Consider the following 19,227-nt stretch of genomic DNA (forward strand, 5'->3'; position numbering starts at 1 on the left):
GCTGTCCCCACACTCCCAAAGGACTTGTTCATTGGAGAGCTTTACCAAGGACCCTTCACAGGTGCTCATGAGGCCAGTGTGTTGGAGATCTCCTTTTGAAATTCAAGTTGAACCTCTGTAACCTGAGCTATGATCTATTCCTTAAGGCAAGAGGGTGCTGACAAAGAGACCAGGAAAAGGGGAGCTGAGGAGTCAACTGTGACATGGGAAAATGGTGTCCTCCCCGGGCACCTGGGAAGGGCTGTCTGCCTGGGCAAGGTGGGCGTCTGTCTGTGCCTCTCAGAGCCATCGCATTTTGCTATCTGGTGGGATCCTGTTGACACTGGCATTCACTCAACAGACACGTGCTGAAAACCTACTCAGTGCCAGAATCTGCATTCAGTCCAAGGGACATGGGAGGGACTCATACCTTATCCCCAAGGTGCTTACACTCTAGTGGAGGGAACTAACAAGTAAACCACTGATGACTGCCATATAATCATCAGTAATTATTCTGGAGTGTTAGCCAGTCAGGCCTTGGAGCTCACTGGGTTGAGAGGCTATTGTCTCTAGAACGAAATGTCCTCAAGTTACACTACACTCGGTGATTTGGCTGTCTTTGCTGGTTGTCACTTCCCAGGGACCACATTTCAGTGCTGACATTTCTAATCTCTGCTTCCAAGCTGCTGTAAGCAAGGAAGAACTAACAATGGCCAGTGGGAAAAAAACTGATGGAAATGTCCAGGTAGGTCTTTGCTTACATGTCAGCTCACTGAATCTTCCCTGATGGCTCTCTGTAAGATTATGACCCCCAACCTCTTTCCCTACTTTATTTTCCTCCAAAGCACCTATGACTTTGCTTTTTAGATGAAGTTATTTTGTCACCAGATAGAACATAAATTCCACAAAGGAAGGGATTTTTGTCCTTTTTCTTCATTTCTATGTCTGACACACGGTAGATCTCGGTAAACACTTGTGGAGTCAGTGCATTTAGCAAGGTTAAGTTTTATACATAACAAAGGCAGTGTGCTACAGCAGGTTTGATGGTGGACAGACCCGGGTTCAAATCCTATCTCCTGCACTTAGAAACTGGGTGAGCTTTCACAAGTCACCTCCCCATTCTGAATATGTTTTCTCATCTGTAAAATGAGCATTGTAATTTGACCTGCATCATGGGATTGCTGTGGAGTTCAAATAAAATGATGCATGAGAAAACGTGGTGCAGACCGAGATTGCTGTGCAGGAGTAATGTACTCTTCCACAATAGTTCTCAGGGAGAAAGTACTTACTGTTCTGGGGAGTTTATATCTTCTATAGGATCTTTGCATGTTCGCGAGGGCTCTGTTGTGTTCCACTGTAGCTGGGGATTTTGATCGAGGTGGTTTTTTAAAATGGCCTTTCCCCCATCTGAATGTAAAACAACAATATCACAACACATTCTGTTAACTTCATTTTTTAAAAAATGCAATTTTTCGGGCGCCTGGGCGGCTCAGTTGGTTAAGCTTTTGACTTCGGCTCAAGTCATGATCTCACGGTTTGTATGTTTGAGCCCCGTGTTGGGCTCTGTGCCTGGAGCCTGCTTCAGATTCTGTGTCTCCCCCTCTTTCTGCCTCTTCCCTGCTCATGCTCTCTCTCTCTCTCTCTCTCTCTCTCAAAAATAAATAAATGTTAAACAAATTTTAAAAAATGCAAGCTTTTTAGGATGGTGCCCAAGGAGAGAGAATAGCAAAGAGCCCATTATCCTTCCAGAGCTGTGGTTTCTGCAGTAGCTCTTCCAGGACCAGGGTAGTGAGCCTAGAAGCTTCCATCCAGGGATAGAAATGGTGTCTTGGGGGATTTCCTTTCTCCAAGAAAAAAGGGGGGAAATCAAGTCAACCAATGTAGGCAACCTAACTTGGAAATGAGCGTTTTTAATGTTAAGTCCTTTTTCACTGGTGCCTAGGGATATAATAACAAAGGAAAAAACCCTCCAAGGGAAAATATATATCCATAAGATTGCCAAAGATTGGGAAGAGTAAACTGCTGGTGGGAGTGTAAATTGGCATAATCTTTCTGGGGGGCACTAAGCATCGAACACTAAAAATCATGCATATCTTCTACTCAGAATTTTTACTTCTGGGAGTTATCCGAAGGAAATGATGAAGGTTATGTGTGCAGTTGTACACAGGATGTTCAAGTCAGCATTGTTTATAATATAAAAAAGTTGGAACTAATCTGAATTTTTCCAGTTTTAATGGATTAGTTATATACTCATGTATATATGGGGTCTCCATTCAAAGAGACTGTGAGCTGTGAAGCCACAAAATGTGATGATATGGATGCTTTCAGCCCTCTGCTTCAGAACGACCCAGGGAGATTTAAAGAAATACAAAACATAAAAACCTGGGTCCCCAACTTGAGGGATCTGGAGGAGCACTGGTTTCTGTTTTGTTTGTCTACAGTGAGCAAACTTAGTGAATGCCATTTTGCCCCACGTGAGTGCAGTGGATCCTCCTTATTCATGGATTCTGTATTTGCGAACTCGCCTACTCACTAAAAGTAATTTGTAACCCCAAACCAATACCTGTAATGCTTTCGCAGTCATTTGCTGACACACACTGTGTTGGAACATGAACCCCGACCTTATGGTCAACAGCACTAGAATGCATGCCTACGCACAAGAAGGCTGTGATGTGTCTGATGGAGAAAATCTGCGGGTTAGATGATCTTCATTCAGGCATGCGTTCTAGTGCTGCTTACCAGGAGGTCAATGTTAATGAGTCAACAGTATATATTAAATAAGAGGTCTTCAAACAGAAACACATATATAACAAAATTATGTACTGATTGGTTGGCCAAAATGCCAACCTGAGAGAGCCTTGCAGGAACATAACCCTGGGGACCTATTTCCCCGGGGAGCAGTGGTTCAGTGTTCACCAATTAATTCATGGTTCACAGCAGCTTTATCAAACATAATCCCCATGAATAATGACAGTTGACTGCACATTCTTAGGGTAAATTCCAAAAGTGGAACCACTGGATCAGATCAATTTCTATTTCGACCAGCCATGTTTGAGAATGCCCATTTCCTCGACTGTTTCCTCAGACTCTCTGCAACTTTTTAATCTCTTTGCCAATCTTACTGGTGAAAATGGTATCTCACTAAAGATGTCATTTGCATTCTTTTAATAAGGAGTGAGATTGAGAATCTTTTCATAAGCATATGAATCTCTTGCACTTCCTTCTGTAAGAACTGTCTTTGCCCATTTTGTTTTGTGTTGTTGGTCTTTTTCTTATTAATTTGCATATAATTATATATACTTTATATAAAGTATATAAAATTTCTCTTTATATATAAGACAATAAGCTCATTACTTGAGTTAACAATATTTTTTGGCTTAGTTGTTTGAATTTTTGGTTACTTATGCTTTTTGTGTTGTTAAAAAAATTTTTTTTGTAGTTAAATTTATCAACTTTTTCTTTTGTGGTTTCTGGGCTTTGCCTCAAACTGAGAAAGGCCTTCCCCTATCTGAGATTATTAAAAAAAATTTTCCTATGGTTTCTTTTAGTTCTTTCATGGTTTCACTTTTTACATTTAAATCTTTTATATGTAAGGTGTGAGGTAGGGATTTAACTTTACTCCTTTCCAGATGGCTATCCACTTGTCCCAATTAAATTTGTTGAATAATTCCTTTCCTTTCATTAATTTGAAATGCCCACATTTCCAGATATAAAAATTACTATGAGTAATTTTTATTCTTTTAAAAAAACTTTTTTAACATTTATTTATTTTTGAGAGACAGAGAGAGGCAGAGCATGAGCAGGAGAGGGGGAGAGAGAGAGAGAGAGAGATACAGAATCTGAAGCAGGCTCCAGACTCTGAGCTGTTTGTTAGCACAGAGCCCAACACGGGGCTCAAACTCACGAACTGTGAGACCATGACCTGAGCTGAAGTCAGATGTGCAACAACTGAGCCACCCAGGTGCCCCAGTAAGTTTTATTCTTTCAATTTACTTGTTACTAATCTCAATTTAAACTTTTTTTGTAATCAACATCTTATATAGTAAAAATTTTATAATTTGATTTTATAATAAGAATGCTATTACTTATGTAATAATAAAGGAAACTATAACAAAAACAAAAAAGAAAGTAAAGATTTTTCATTGATTTAGAAAATAATTTTATAGCAAATTAGTGAATAAATGCTAATGACAAGATGCAAACAATAGAGAAGTATATTAAATGAAATGTAAGAAGAATCCTTTCTCACTATGCACATACTGTTCCCTTCACACAGGTGGAGACTGTTAGTTCAGTGTTTGTTCTCCCAAACCTTTTTAAAAATGCACTTAACACACACGCGCACACACGTGCATGTGTGTGTGCATTTATGTGTACCATAATGCTGGCCTTCATCTTGCTATTTTCACTTGGGGATCTCTCCATATTTGCACAAATAGATTCGCCCCACTTTCTAATAATTGTATTATGTGCCTTGTTTAGTTGTATCATCACTAACGAAACCACCCTAAATGATAAACATTTAAGTTAATTCCAGTGTTTCTCACCTACAAATAATGTTGGGATGAACATCATGTGAATACATCTTTGCCCACGTGGGAGTACTTCCCAGGGGCAAGATCTTGCTAGTGGTCTTGTTAATCAGGAGGTTTAGCATCTAACATTTGGATGTGCCAGACTGACTTCCAAAACATTGCAGGAGAGTGCCTATTTCCACACACTCTTAACAGCACTGGTGATCTTTGGAAATGTTGCTGAAATGTAGGTAAAGACTGCATTGTGTTATTTTGGCTTGCATTTCCCAAGTGGTTGGTGAGATTGAGTGTCAGGTCAGATCTTACTGACCATTCCTTTCCTATACATTGAGACGGCACATCCAAAACCGAAACGTCGCTGGGAGAAGTAAGGCAAACTATTCATTAGGAACAACGTGCCGCCAGTCAGAACACTGTGAATGCTGGCCATGTCATGTACGTGTGCCACTGGAACCCAAGAGACTGAGAAACAGAAGCCCCCGCTCTAGGCTGGACACTGAGCTGTGGGTTCCAGATGCTGCCACTCTGCCCGTGTGGCCTCACATCAGCCTCACCCCTTCTCTGAGCCTCAGTTTCTTCATCTGTAAAGTGGAAGGTGGACAGCTGGTGTCTGATACCCAGGTCCCCACATTCCAGGGGCCCCGTCTCCTCCTACCTGTGCTCTCAGTGAAGTTCCCAAGGTTGAGGATGTCGTTGAGTTCTTGGTAGTGGTTCTGTTTGATGTAGGTGGTCTTTTCTGGGGTGTCTTGCAGCTGCATCGTGACCTCTTCCAAGTCTTTATCCAGCTAGAAGACAAAGGTTCTAGCTGAGTCAGAGCCCCTGGCCCAGTCCCTTCCCCAGCTCACAGGGTCGTGGGACTGGGCCTCAGGCTGCCCTCAGGAGGGCACTGAGAGCCAGAGACGCGCTGCATGCTGGGGAAGAGATGCGGAGGGCCCCTGAGGGCTGTTGCTGCAGGTAAAACTGTGATGGGGAGGGAGGGGGAATGGGCTTTGCAACCATGTGTTCAGTGTAGGCTTGTGCCCATCATGATGGAGGAGCTGGGCAAGCCCAGGGACACAGGGCAGGAGAGTGTCAGAGCACAGGCTCTGAAGGTGGACAGGCCTGGGGGCAAACTCAGAGCTGCCCTTTACTGCCTGTGTACTGGCTTGTGAGAACTGAGTCTCAACTCCTTCATCTGTAGAATGGGGTAATAACAGTAGCTACCTCTTGTGGTTATTGCGGAGATTAAATCAGATGATGCATTTAAAGTTTAGCCCAGTCCTTGACACATAATAAGGGTAGCATGCTACTACAATGATATTACTATAATTATTGTTATTGGTACCTAGCAAGACCCCTGTAGGGGAGGGCAGATCTACGGGTTGGTTAGCTGTGGGTCTCACACTGACACAGAAGGTCAGGCCAGTAGGGGTTCCTCCAGAAGATGGACTGCAGGGGCTTTCAGGTTATAGGAAAATCAGATGCAAGCCCTGGGGCAGTTCAGCCCTTGAGAAGCCTGGTGTGTGTGTGTGCGTGTGCGTGTGCGTGTGTGTGTGTGTGTGTGTGTGTGTGTGTTGTGGGGTGGTAGCTGGGGAAGGCAGCAGGCATCTTACTATAGTATAAGGGAGAGAAAGTTATAAACAGTAAAGTGTTGTCCTGATGTCAAGAGCACGGCCATTAATTTTTAAATACATTTTCCTGTGGAGAAGGAGAGAGATACCTTCTTCTGTGTGACTCAAACAGCAGGGCTAGGATCAAAGGAAGCCAGATTGTGATTCGATTCCAGGAAAAACAACCCAACATTTTAGGGCTTTTGACAGTGTCTTTGGTTTCACGTTTCCTGAAGTGGGTGAACTCTATTGCTGGAGTGTGCCAGTAAAAGTCAAATGTCAAGATATGGTAGTTCCAGGCACAGGGAAATCTGACAGTAACACAGAACCAGCAATGGGCTTTGAGGGGCAGAATCCTTTCCTACTTTGCTCTGGTGGCAAATGGGCTATCCCTTCTAAAGCAGTCACCGTTCGATGCACAGACAACTGTGTAATGGATCTTTGTGACAGACTAAGGTGAGCCCCCCAAAAGGATACTAGATCTAGCAAAGGCAAATACAGAATGCCCAGTCACATTTGATTTCCAGGTAACAATGAATCATTTTTTTTTACTGTAAGTATATCCCAACTATTGTATGGGCCATCCTTATACTAAAAATACCATTGGTTGTCTGAAATTCAAATTTAACTGGGCATCCCATATCTCCTCGGACAACCCTATGTCTCCCTTCTTCCTCACGAATGTCCAGCTGGAGACTACATTTCCCAGCGTCCCCTGTGTCTAAGTGTGATCATGTAAGTTCTTGCCAAGGCAACTGGAGCAGAACCAACATTGTACAAATTTTTGTATCACTTGCTTATCCCTTGTGTGGACTTCCTCTTCCCTTCCTGCGACTGAGGACAGGACCTGCCTTCCACTCGGTTTTAACTGTGCTGGTGAGGAATATGCCTTGGGGAATGGCGGACAGGAAGAGTGAACAAACCTCATCCAGCCAAGGCCATGGAGGCAGAGCTTCCTGCCAACCTGGGCCAATCTCCTCACGACCATTATGTGACAGAGAAATATTTTCTTTGGGTCGCTTCATTTTGGGGTCTCTGTTACAGCAACTTAGCAAGTATCCTGACCAACACACTCGCCCTTATTTCTTCCCTGTTCCACTCATTGAATGAGAAGTTCTCCGTGAAACACACAGCCCGCAGACCATGGGCCAGTCATACACATGGACCCAAAGAGACGTGTGCAGAAGGGGAAGGTAATGTGGTCTCCCCTCCCAGGTATAGAAAATCCAGAATTTGAGGTCCGGCTTGGGCACAAAGGATTCTAGTTGTGGCCTCTCTGGAATACTGAAGGACCAGTTAAGGACCCTCAGGACAACAGTGAGTTCTGCTACAGCAAACTCTCCTGTCTGAAAAATTTCTCTTCACCCCTTCCTGTCTCGCTGTACCTCATATGAATGAGGGTGGTTACTGGGTTTGGAGAGTGACAAATTAAGGGGGGTGGTCCCCACACACTTAGGAAGCTCCTATAATCTGGAAGCTCACAAATCTCTAAGAACTCCTTTCTTTCTGAGGATGCCTTGAATCGGGGCACTGCTGGCCTCCATGAGCCTGGGCCAGGGGATTCTGACAAACTGCCTATGTCTAGTTTATGTCCCCCCTGGTTCTGGTGGCCGTAACTCCAGCACCTGGGACTGCACAGCCTGATGCAAGGGGATGTCCAGAGGGGGCGAGGTCAGGAGCGGCAGCCCCAAGAGGCCCTACTCTGGGGCAGAGGGACGAGACCGGGAGGCTGGGGCCCTGGCTGCCGGTGCTGAGGGAGGTACCTCTGTGATCTTCATTCGCAGGCGATGGTTTTCAGACTGCAGGCCCTCTAGGCGGGATGTGCTTGCTTGGTTCACGCTGGTGACTGAGGTGGACGTTTTTGAATCTTCCTTCTTCTGATTCTGAGTGAACTGGAATCGCCTGTTCTGGGTTGCTGCATCTGGGTTTGTTCTCAGAGTGATGAGCTGGAAGGACAAGGGATGACTGAAAGGAGAACCCCGGGGTCCTCCTCCCCGGTGTCCCATCCCCTCTGCCACAGCAGGTCCTGCATTGGAGGCAGCACAGACACAGGCTGGGAGCCCGGAGCCCTGGGTTCAGGCTCATCTCTGCCACTTGCTGGTGTGTGACCTTGGGCAGCCCCACCCCCCTCCCTCGCCGAGTCTGTTTCTTTCCTTGTCAGCAGAAGTCTGGTCTCCTGACCGAGGCCACCTGCATCCAGAACCCCCTGCAGAGCCCACCCCTAGGCCTGATTCCAGCTGAGCCGTACTCTGCCTTAGGCTTCGTTCCACATGGAAAATAACCCTGAGGATGACGCTGGAAGACAATGGATGGAGGCAAATGAAGCCTTCTGCTTTTTAGAACCATTGATGAGTGTTGAGGACAGACTGGTGACTAGTTCTGTCATGGACAAAAGTGTTGTTATATAAGAAAAAAGGCCACTGCTTGATCCCGGTCTTACTCATTTATTCAAGAAACATTTCTGGTTTGAGTCTGGCTCTGGGCCTGCACCGGAGAGCCAGGACTGAGGGAGGTGTGGCCCCTGTCTGTCAGGACCCCATGGTCCAGAGGCCGGAAGTATCCAGGGCAGGCTGGGCTGTGAGTGCTGTGGGCCTGGGCTGGGCTCTGTGGAGAGCCTGAGGGACGGTGAGGAAAGGGAGTTCCAGGGGGAAGAAGAGGCATATGCAAATGCAGGGGGGGCCTGGGACTCAGGGTGCTTATGGAGAAGGACAGTTTGGATGGTGGACAGGGTTCTTAGGAGAAACTGGAGGAGACCCAAAGTTCCTGAAAGGCAGCCCATATTGGGGACTTGATTCTGGAGCCAGAGGGGCAATGAGGAGTTGTTGAGGGTAACAGAGGAGAGTGACATGGTCAGGGCTGGGCTTGGAGCCATCTGGCATCTTTGACTGGAACGAGAGGATGTCAGAGTGTAGGCAGAGAGATCTTAGCTTTGGGCTGGAGCTTTGACAACCAGAGAAAGAAGGCATATACGGCATCAGTGTTCCAGGGAAAACACTGCTCGGGGACTGACTGGATGGAGGTGCCATGGGCAGTCGGTCTGGGGGACAATGGACCCCGAGTGATCTCTTTTCACCCCATTCTCCCTCCCCTACTCGGGCCAATAATTCCTTCTACCCTCTCTATTTCCCCTTCTTTTCTGATGCTGAGACCAGCCGACTGCAGGGGCTCCCAAGACACCAAGGCCTCTGGTTCACCTGCCTGCTGATGGGAAGGATAAGGTTTGAGAAACATCTCTCAGGCTGGTCTTCAAGATCAGTGCTTCTGATGAATGGAAAATGTAAGTGGCTGTTCAAAGTGGTTATTCCTTTTTACCCACTAACACTACTTCTGCGACTCTATCTGAAGGGAGTAGCCAGAAATGGGGATCATGTATTATGTAGAAAAAAGTTAATTTATAATATAAAAAAAATCTGGAAATGACTGTAATGCTCATCAATAAGGGAATCAAGCAGATAAGAAGACACGGGGTATCCCCTGTCAATGGTGGTTATGCTGTGAGAAAATGCACAGGAGACATTAACAGTGAAAAAGGCAAACTACAAAATGATATGTGAGCTATCATCGCAGCCCTAATGGGAAAAGCATCACTGCCTAACCATTTAAAAAAGACTGGAAGGGGGGCACCTGGGTGGCTCAGTTGATTAAGTGTCTGACTTCAGCTCAGCTCACGATTTCGTGGTTCCTGAGTTAGAGCCCCACATCAGGCTCTGTGCTGACAGCTCAGAGCCTGGAGCCTGCTTTGGATTCTGTGTCTCCCTCTCTCTCTGCCCCTCCCCCCGTCTCAAAAATAAATGAAACGTTAAAAAAAAAAAAAAAGAAACACTTATTAAAAAAAATACTGGGAGGAAACGCATAAAAACTATGTAGCTTTTAGTAAAAAAACCTAAAACAAAACATTAAACAGTGATTATTCTTGGGTGATGCGACTCTGTGAGATTTCTGGAAAATCTGGTTTTTACTTGTTTGCATTTTCCAAACTTTCCGTGATCATAACAAGTACAGAAAGCATAAAACTGCCAGAAGGCGGAGGAGGCCAGGTGCCCCTCTGTGCAGGGTCCAAGACCAGAGGCCAGAGGGCAGGGTGCAGAGGGCGGGCCGTACCTTGGGCACAAACACCAGGCAGAGGGTGATGGTGCTGCAGAAGATGATGACCAAGGCGACGATGCAGAACTGCACGTTGGGCTGGTCTCGGGTCAGGAAGGAGACGGCGGCCCCGATGATACACATGATCCCCACGTTGTAGACACTCATCCCAATGTACTTGCTGTCATTGAGGGCAGGGATGCTGACGTTACGCGTCTCCCAAGCCAGGAAGCAACCGAACAACTGAAATGGTGAGCGGAAAGGGGAAGTCATCGTTATCACATGGTGGCACACACCTGCTGCTCTGAGAAGGGGGGTCATGGCCAGGCCTTCTGGATGTCACCCTCAGTCTCCACTGGTGGCCCCAGGTGGAGTCCTGCTGAGGAAATGCAGACTGGGGGTGTCAGAGCATCTGGTTCTCCTTCACCCCACCACAGTTCACATACAGGAGGTGGTGGTGGGAAGGGTTTCCAGTTGGGATCTCGACCGCCTCCCCTCACTCTAGAGCGAACACTGAGGCCCAGAGAGGAGGAAGAGGCTTGTCCAAGGCCACACAGTAAAACAGTGGCAAAAGTGGACTATGTTTCTAGAAGTTCAGTCCTGTCTTTTTTTTACTGCTAAACAAGCCAGAGCACCTGTGTCTGGGACTTCTATTTACCTCCCAATGCACAAAGTCACTCAGAATGGAGATTACATTTCCTAACACTCCTTGGAGCTAGGTGTGGCGTATGATAGGTTCAGGACAGCACCACGTAGGTGGAAGTGGTGTGTACAAGTTCTGGGAAGTGTCTATTAAGGGAAACGGTGTTCCTTTTCCTCCTTCCTAGTAGGGGTGGAGTATGATGGGTGGAGCTTGAGAAGCCATCTTAGACCACAACAGTCATCTTAGACCATGACGTGGGAGTTGTATGATAAAGATGGGGGAGCCACAAGATCCAAGGAGCTGAGATTCTGGGAGCCCCCCACCAACCCTAGATTGCTTATCTGAAGAAGGAAGTTAACTATCTCTTAAGAAACTATCTTTTCTGTCACTTGCAGCTCTACTCCTAACCAGTATATCTCCCCACAGAAATGGACAAGGTAGAGGTTCAGTGTGATCTAAGCCTTAGCCTTCCTGGGTGGTCTAAGGGGAGGGAAGGTTGTGGAGGAAGAGCAGCCGGAATACCCTGCAGAATGGTGGTGTGGGCGGGGGTTGGGGGGAGAGCTGACCAAGACTGCTGACTGTTCAGGGCCTTCAGCTGTAGTCCAGGCCCTTCCAAGAGGACTTTCCCCAAAGGCCCCTCTTTCCTCTGACCTCATCATCGCAGCTCAGGGCATCCAAAACTGCATGGCTACTTAATATCACCCCGAGGGCTTCTGTTTTCAGGTTTGACTTAATACGGCAGCAGCAAAATGCCATGTGGTGGAGGGCAGCTGGGCACAAGGCCGGAGGATCTGGAATCTGCTACTCTCCATTGGCTCTGTGATTTGGGGCAAGTCACTTCATCTCTCAGGACCTCAGTTTCACTATCGTGAAATGGGAATAATAATAATAATACCACCTCACAGGGTTTGTATCCAGATGAAATGAGAAGATGACTGTAGTGCTGCACAAAGCATTTTGCAAACCAAAGTGTCCTGTACAAGGGTAAGTTAAAAGTCATTTTGTAATTGGTATTATTTATACAACCATGGCTGCTTTCCTCTCCTTTTCTCTACATGTGTTATCTCACAGACCAATTTATTTATTTACTTATCTATCTATCTATCTATCTATCTACCTATAATTTTATTTATTTATTTATTTATTTATTTATTTATTTATTCATTCATTTATTCATTCATTTATTTTTGAGTGATCTCTACACACACACTTGGGGCCCAAACCTATAAGAGTTGCATACTCCATCAGGTGAGCCATCCAGGCACCTCCAGACCTATTTGTTTTTTAAAAATTCCTTTTAAAATGGGGGAGCGAGAAGCCCAGGAAGCAGATGCTGAGTGAGGGAAAGAATCCAACGCTGTTGAAAGTGTGCTTTGTGCTAGTTCCTTCGTGTGTGGGCCCTTCAGTCCCACAGTGCCTATGCTGGCTGGGCTCTGCGGTCCACTTCTTACAGGGAAGAATCACAGGCCGGACGAGCCTCACTGACCTGTCTGGGGGCCCACTACACCATCACAAGAGTCTCTACCAGTCGTAAAATGTGGGCGAGTCTGGGGACCTGATGGTTGGCTGCAAATCTCTGAAGACTGTCAGGAGGAAACAGTAACTTGTTCTTAGGCCTTCAAGGAGAAGAATGAGGGTTCATGGGCACAAGTTACATCAAGGCAGATTTTAGCTGAAGATAGGGAAGAACCTTCTAGAAAAATAACCCATCTATAGTGGGTTGAACAGTGGCCCTAAAAGACATGTCTATATCCTAATTCACAGAGACTGAATATTTGGAGAAGGGGTCCTTGCAGATATAATTAAGGGTCCTGAGATGAGATCATCCTGGATTATCTAGGTAGGCCATAAATCAAATGATAAGTGTCATTGTAAGAGACACACAGAGGAAAGACCTGGAAAAGAGAGAGGGCCATGTGAAGATGGAGGTGGAGACAGAGTGATGGAGCCCCAAGCCAAGGAATGCCTGGAGCCATCAGCTGCTGGGGAGAGGCAAGGAAGCATTTTCCCTGGAGCCTCTGGAGGGGGCACAACTCAACCTTGGTTTTAGACTCCTGGCTTCCAGAACTGTGAGAGAATAATGTGTGTTGTTTTAAGCCACTCTGTGTTTACCCATTTGTGGTAGTTTGTTACTGCAGCCACAGGGCACTAATACATCATCCCTGGGTGGCACAGGCCACTTTGAGTGGGTGAGGTCCCCATCACTAGAGGTGTGGAAGCAGTGAGTGAACAAAACTTGTTGGGGATGCGCACTAGGGGCCAGGAGTCCTGAAACATCTGACAGGAGAGTGGGCCTGCAGGGCTGGGCACACTCTTTCCAGCCTTGAAATGCTGTGGTTTCAGAGCAGGAGGACCTGGGGGGTGGGTAGAATTTTAGTCACAGACCCTAAGGGCCAGGAGGGCTGTGGGTTATTCTGTGCATACACTGGAAACAGTAAAGCACATGTGCTGCCAAATACAGCTTTTATTGACACGATCTGACTGAAGGTAATAGCTTCACTGGAAGAGATATAGTCATCTCCAGCCACTTTTGCAAGTAGGTGGAGAAGATAATGGATGGTCAAAACGTTACAGATAAATCCAGTTTAAAGAGTCAATCGGATTCAGCATAATCTAATTTCACAGTGTCTCAGGATCAGGGAACATGGAGCCAGAGGCGTCCTGGAGAGTCTCGTTTCACTCTCTTTATTCAGCAAGTGCTAGGGGTCTCAAGTCATAGGTACCACCATGCTTCCCGTGACAGGGAGCACTTCCTTCCTAGGGGGCGCCACCACATCTGCAGACACTGCTCTGTTGGACAAAATCCTTCTTTACTGTGGACTCGAAAGCTGCCTTCTGGCAACTTTGCCCACTAATGATGGATCTGCCTTGCGGTCCATGCCACTGTCTCTGACAGCTCTAGTGACCATGTCTCCTGAGTGCCCTTCTCCAAGCGCAGGGCTGTTGGCCAGCCTCCAAGTCCCAGTTCCACTCCGGGCACCTCCTGGGGACACCTTCAGGGTCATTACCTTGTGGGGCCCAGATTGCAGCCCAGTGATCTTCAAAGAATCCCTATGGAAACTTGTCTCAACCAGTATGGAGTTGGGGACAATCTTTGCCTGGGGTTGCCTAGTATATGCTCCTCTGGTGTGGCCCCTCAGTAACAGTTCTCTGAAGCAGCAGGATACGTTTGAGCAATACAAGAAAACCTGGTTTACCTGACCTTTGGAGAGGGCTTCATTCTTGGCCTCTAAGTGGAAGCTATACAGAGGCGACTTATATACAGATGGTGACTATACGGATGGTGACGTAACTTTCCTGTACAAAGACCTAAGGAGGGTATGGTACCTGGTTTCCTGTCACTGGAGGGATTTCAGTGGAGGCATGGTTTGCACAGGATGTGGAGAGAAGATTCAGGGGTCAAGCTGGGATAAGGTGGGGGCGCGGCTGTCCTTTTCAAATCATTCCAGATGTGTCTGGTGGGCTTGGTATGTGACCTTTGACACCAACAGTTGGGTGGAGTGGAAAGAGTACTGGGTTCGGAGGTTGGAGGTTACCAGGCGCCCTTTAACCTCTGTGAGCCTGACTTTCCTCATCTACATAAGATGAGGATGACTCCACTCACCTCCCACAGACTTTGAGAGAATCCAGTAAAATGTGGGATGTGAACGTGTGGTAGATGTCGACCGACCGTTGTTCCGGGAGTGGTATGGTGGCCACCGTGAGGCACACTCACAAGTTTTGGGGTTACTCTGTGGTTAAGCTCTTGAATCTGCTACTTACTAGCTGAGCGACCTCGGGAAAACCAAGCTTCAGCCTTCTCAGCACTGTCTGCACCTATCTCAGAGGGCTGTTGTGGGAACTGAGGTAACACGTGGCAGACACCGGGCCTGGCAGACAGTTAAGTGCTTAGTCCTGGGGGCTCTGTTTATTTTTATGTTCACAGAGGCACCTGGGAGAGAGAGCTCTGACAGAGAAGCATCCCCCAACCTCTGCCTTCTGCTCCGCACCTACCATGAGAAGGCCCTTGTAGGCATAGACGATGCCAAGCCAGATGGTCATATGGGTGTTCTCACAGTGCTCCAGGAGAGGGCGGATGGAGATGTCCCGTCCTGCTGGGTCCGGCTGTGCAAAGAGAAAACAGAAACCCAGGGATGGCACTGGGCACCCTTCCAGCAGCCAGGGCCCCATCTGATGGCCATTTTCCCTCCCATGAGCCATAGCCAATCCCTTGCCCAGGAGGCCTTTTGGGCCCCTCTTTTGTGTTCCCATGAGGCTGCCTTCTGTTTGTTGGTCATGATTCAGCCCTGCACTCTAGTCATCTGTTCTTCATGCCTTTCAAACTTGACTCAGATCTCCTGAAGGTAGGGAGTGGGTCACTTCCTGTGCCTCTAGTACTTAGCATAGGACCAGGCCCAGAGCATACATCTGTAATGTTTGTTGAAAGAGTGAGGGTGAGAATGAGGCACACAGTTATGTCAAGAGGCCTTCAGGTGTCTTTGGGATTAACCCCAGTAACTACTGGCTAGGCCAGAAGAAGGAGACCTTTTTGCCCATCACCCTGAATGAGGGAGCAGTGGTAGCAGCCATGTTATATACCACATGACCTACCCTGGGCCAAAGCTGATAGGTCAAAGTGTGGGTACCTGACCTACAGCTGCCAATCCAGAGTCTGGTCAAAGACTTACGAGGTTTCCTAGTACAAAGTGCTCTGCTTGAAAAGGGATGGTGGAGAGGATCTTACCCAAATGTGTTCTCTCTCTCAACAATTTTAGCTGGCAATCTCTGGGAAATAATCAGCCACATGGTGGAAAAAGGAGAAAAACACACCCAGAGAATGAAAAATATATATATATATATTCTACATATTTTTTTCTGAACCATTCAAGAGTAAGTTATAGACATCCTGACCTAAATATATAGCAAGTATTTCCTAAGGATGAGGAGACTCTCTTACATAACCACATATACTTACCAAATTGAGGAAATTTAACACTGATACAGTATATTATCTAATATACTATCAGTTTTCAAATTTTGCCAATTGGCTCAATAATAATATCCTTTAAGACAATTGTGGCTTTTCCAAAGCAGGATCCAATCTGGGACTGGGTCCTGCATTTACTTGTCATGTCTTTAGTCTCCTTTAATCTTCAACAATTCCTCATCCTACTTTGGTCTTTTATGTCATTGGTATTTCTGAAGAATCCAGTTTAGCTATTTTGTAGAATGTCCTCCAATTTGGGTTTGTCCAAATGTGTTTTCATGATCGGATTCGGGTTATGCATTCATGGCAGGAATCCTATGTAAAGTGATGTTTTTCCCTCTTTGGAGCTTCACATCAGTGGCACTTGATGGCACTTTGTCCCGTTATTGGTGATGTTACTGTGATCATTTGATTCAGGTGATGTCTGCCAGATCTCTCCACTTCAAAGGTACCATTTCCCTCTTGTAATTAATAAATAATCTGTGGGAGATACTTTGAGACTGTGTGAGTATTCCGTTTCCCCATCATCAACCCAGTGGTTTCAGCATCCAGTGATGGTTTCTACCTGAGTCATGTTCCTCTGGTGGCTGCAAAATGGTGACTTTCTAACTCTTATTGTTTTATTTAAATACTTGGCATGCCACTGTAAACAAGATCTTACTTTTCCTTCCATTTATTTATGTAGGTCAGTATGCATTTAGGGGTTAATTTTTCATTCAGTGCTTTATAATCCTTACTATCATTCATTTTGACGCTCAAATTTTCCGAGATCTGGCCAGTGGGAAACTGGCTCCTTCATGCAGCCTCGTGTGTTTTTTCAATACATCCCTATAATTTTTTGGAGCACTTTACCACTCCTCAGAACACCAAGGACTTGCACTTTTTTGTGCTTTCCTTTCCCCAGCCTAGAATCAGTCATTTCTCTGAGGAGTCTTGGTTCTTTTCAGTGGAGAATGATATTGAGAAACCAAGATCTGGGCACCAGATGTGCTCACTGTTCCTAGGGTATCATTACTTCCTTCCTCTATCTATCTATCTATGTATCTATCTATCTATCCATCCATCTATCCACCCATCCATCCTTCCATCCATCCATCCATCCATCCATCCATCCATCCATCCATCATCATTCTATGTATCTATCCCTATATCTCTACCATCTGTTTATAGATAGATAGAGATAAAATCCTACACCACGGGGCTCTTCTTCCCATTCCGTATTTGCATCTTTCTTTTCTTGCAGTGAGATCTCTGGCTTTCCACAATATCACAATAGTCACTCATTTGCTCAATGCTAAATAGATACAAAATAGTTTTAGGATCTCTACATCCAAACAACAAATTTACTAAGTAAAGTTGAAGATGTATTTGTGAATCTATTTGCCTTTCGAACAGATACACACTGAGGGTATCTCATCAAAGAACTGTGTCCAGGATGAAGTTGTCCTGTTGAGGCCCGGAGTAAAGCCACATGCCTGAGAAGAAGAGGTAGGCATCCCCAGGGTCGCTCACCAGGAAGAAGGAGCACTTTGGTGGGATCCAGGGATGTGGAAAGCAGGCCTTAGGTAACCGGGAATGGGAAACTTATTTCTCTTGGCCCTGCTCTCTAGGCCTGGCCTTTGAGGCAGGCAATGGCCTGGACTCCTGTGATTTGGGAAATGATGGCACCCTAAGGCCATTTTGTAACCAGATCATCCAGCCGCATGCTCTCTTAAGCTTGATTTTCCTTTTGTTTTCTCAAGCCACAGAAAGCCTTAGCTCAGACTCTTTGGTTCCATGGTCATTGAGTCCACACATAGGCCTCTGCAGTGGCAGCCGTGGGTACTAGTGAGAGCCAACCCAGGAGGTGATCTCCAGGAACCACAGTCAGAGTTGCCAGGCTAGAAATTTCCCCTCTACTGCTACCCGCCCAGGAGCTGGGCTGGATTCTAGTAAGGGTAATGGGGGTTTCCTAATTTACTTTCACCATTTAATTGAGGAGACTGAGAAAGGAGCTGGTCCCAAGGTTCAACAGTGACTTATAACAGTGAAACTTGGGTTTCTCTAATGTCTGACAACCAAGCAGACATCAGAATGCAGTAGCACAGGCCCATTACGGTCATGCATGAATAGCAAACCCATTAATGATGATAGTATCTGTTGTTCTCCAATGAAAGGCAATAATTTATGACAGACTCTTAGATTCTTTGTGTATAAAGGACTGACGCTATCATACACCATTGTTCAATGTTATGAAAACTCTATTCGTGGGAGGCCAAGAATGGTTGTCTGGCTCTTCTATCCCCAGTGACAGAGAGCCCCCTCCCACTGTTGGTGAGTGGTTACACAGCTCATTTACTGAACCAGAACCTTCTCCTCCAGTACCTCCACCCATTGGTCCTTGCCTTTCCTCTGGGGTCCTCAGAATAATCCCAAGTTCTCTTCTTGAGTCTGCACACCCTTCCTCAGGAGGAAAGAGCTGCCGTGAAGGTACACATCACCTCCTGCCATGAGTCGACCTGGTCCTTCAAACTGCTCAGGTTCACCATTGATCTATAGGCCTGTAAACGAGCTTAGCACTCCAGGTGGTGGTCCTGAGCGAGTCTGCCTATGCCCTTGCTCCACATATCCTTGGCTTTCTAAACGACTACCTTCCACTGGTGATTCATATGTTCCTTACGGTTGACTAAGACTCCATTAGGTAGTTCTCATCAAACTGCTGCTAGCTCTGTCTTCCTCCTTCTGCAGCTGACATTCTAGCCAGGTTACCTTTTAACTTGCCGGTAGCCTGTCCACTCCCATCCCCTCCATGCTCCCCATTCTGAAATCCTAATCCTTACATCTGGTCTTTTAGTCCCTTACCCATCTCAATAAACTTAAGCACAGCCACCACTGCAGAGGTGGGAGCGCGGCAAAAAAATCAAGGGCCAGTCAAGAGTTCAGAGAAGTCAGTGGTCCTGAGGATGGGCTAGTGCAAAGGTGTTGATCCAGAAGTAAGCCACAAAAATCTCCTGGTCATTAACATCATCCTCACACAACCCCATGTCTGTTCACACTGTACATGGATAAGAGTGGCAGGGGTTGGGTGGTTTTAGGAGTGATGAGGTTCATGTACTCCTGGGGCCAGGGGGTGGGGAGTTTGAATAGTCAGTACCCCTGTACTGAATCTCAAAGCCAACTGTAAAAGCCATGCCTTTTCTTATCTGATCGATTCTAATCGTGCCTGGGACTTGAGTTCAGAGTGGTCTGAACAGTCACACACATGGGGAGAGACGCATTTGATGATGCAAAGGGTGGGATGTTGGGGGAGGAAGGATGGTGGGGGTGTGGAAAGGCACCACCACCTGAGCCCTTACTTGGAATTGTCATACACCAAAGTGCCACTAGAGGGCATCCAAGACCAGCGTGGAGGGTCTGGACCGGCGCCGTGGATCACCCTCAACTGAGGACACA

General features: G+C 46.4%; 1 protein-coding gene across 1 annotated transcript in view; it reads right to left on the bottom strand.

Annotated features, from left to right (window-relative positions):
• Positions 1–19,227, bottom strand: part of GABBR2 (gamma-aminobutyric acid type B receptor subunit 2) — a 352,176-nt gene that overhangs the window by 3,972 nt on the left and 328,977 nt on the right. The window contains exons 14-18 of the mRNA XM_045470233.1: positions 14,823–14,933; positions 10,205–10,429; positions 7,867–8,049; positions 5,170–5,299; positions 1,269–1,386 (exon numbers count right to left, since the gene is read on the bottom strand). Of these exons, the coding sequence (XP_045326189.1) occupies positions 1,269–1,386; positions 5,170–5,299; positions 7,867–8,049; positions 10,205–10,429; positions 14,823–14,933 (767 nt within the window). The remainder of the gene's footprint in view (positions 1–1,268; positions 1,387–5,169; positions 5,300–7,866; positions 8,050–10,204; positions 10,430–14,822; positions 14,934–19,227) is intronic.

This window comes from Leopardus geoffroyi, chromosome D4 (genome assembly GCF_018350155.1).
Source record: "Leopardus geoffroyi isolate Oge1 chromosome D4, O.geoffroyi_Oge1_pat1.0, whole genome shotgun sequence".
Classification (NCBI taxonomy): domain Eukaryota; kingdom Metazoa; phylum Chordata; class Mammalia; order Carnivora; family Felidae; genus Leopardus; species Leopardus geoffroyi.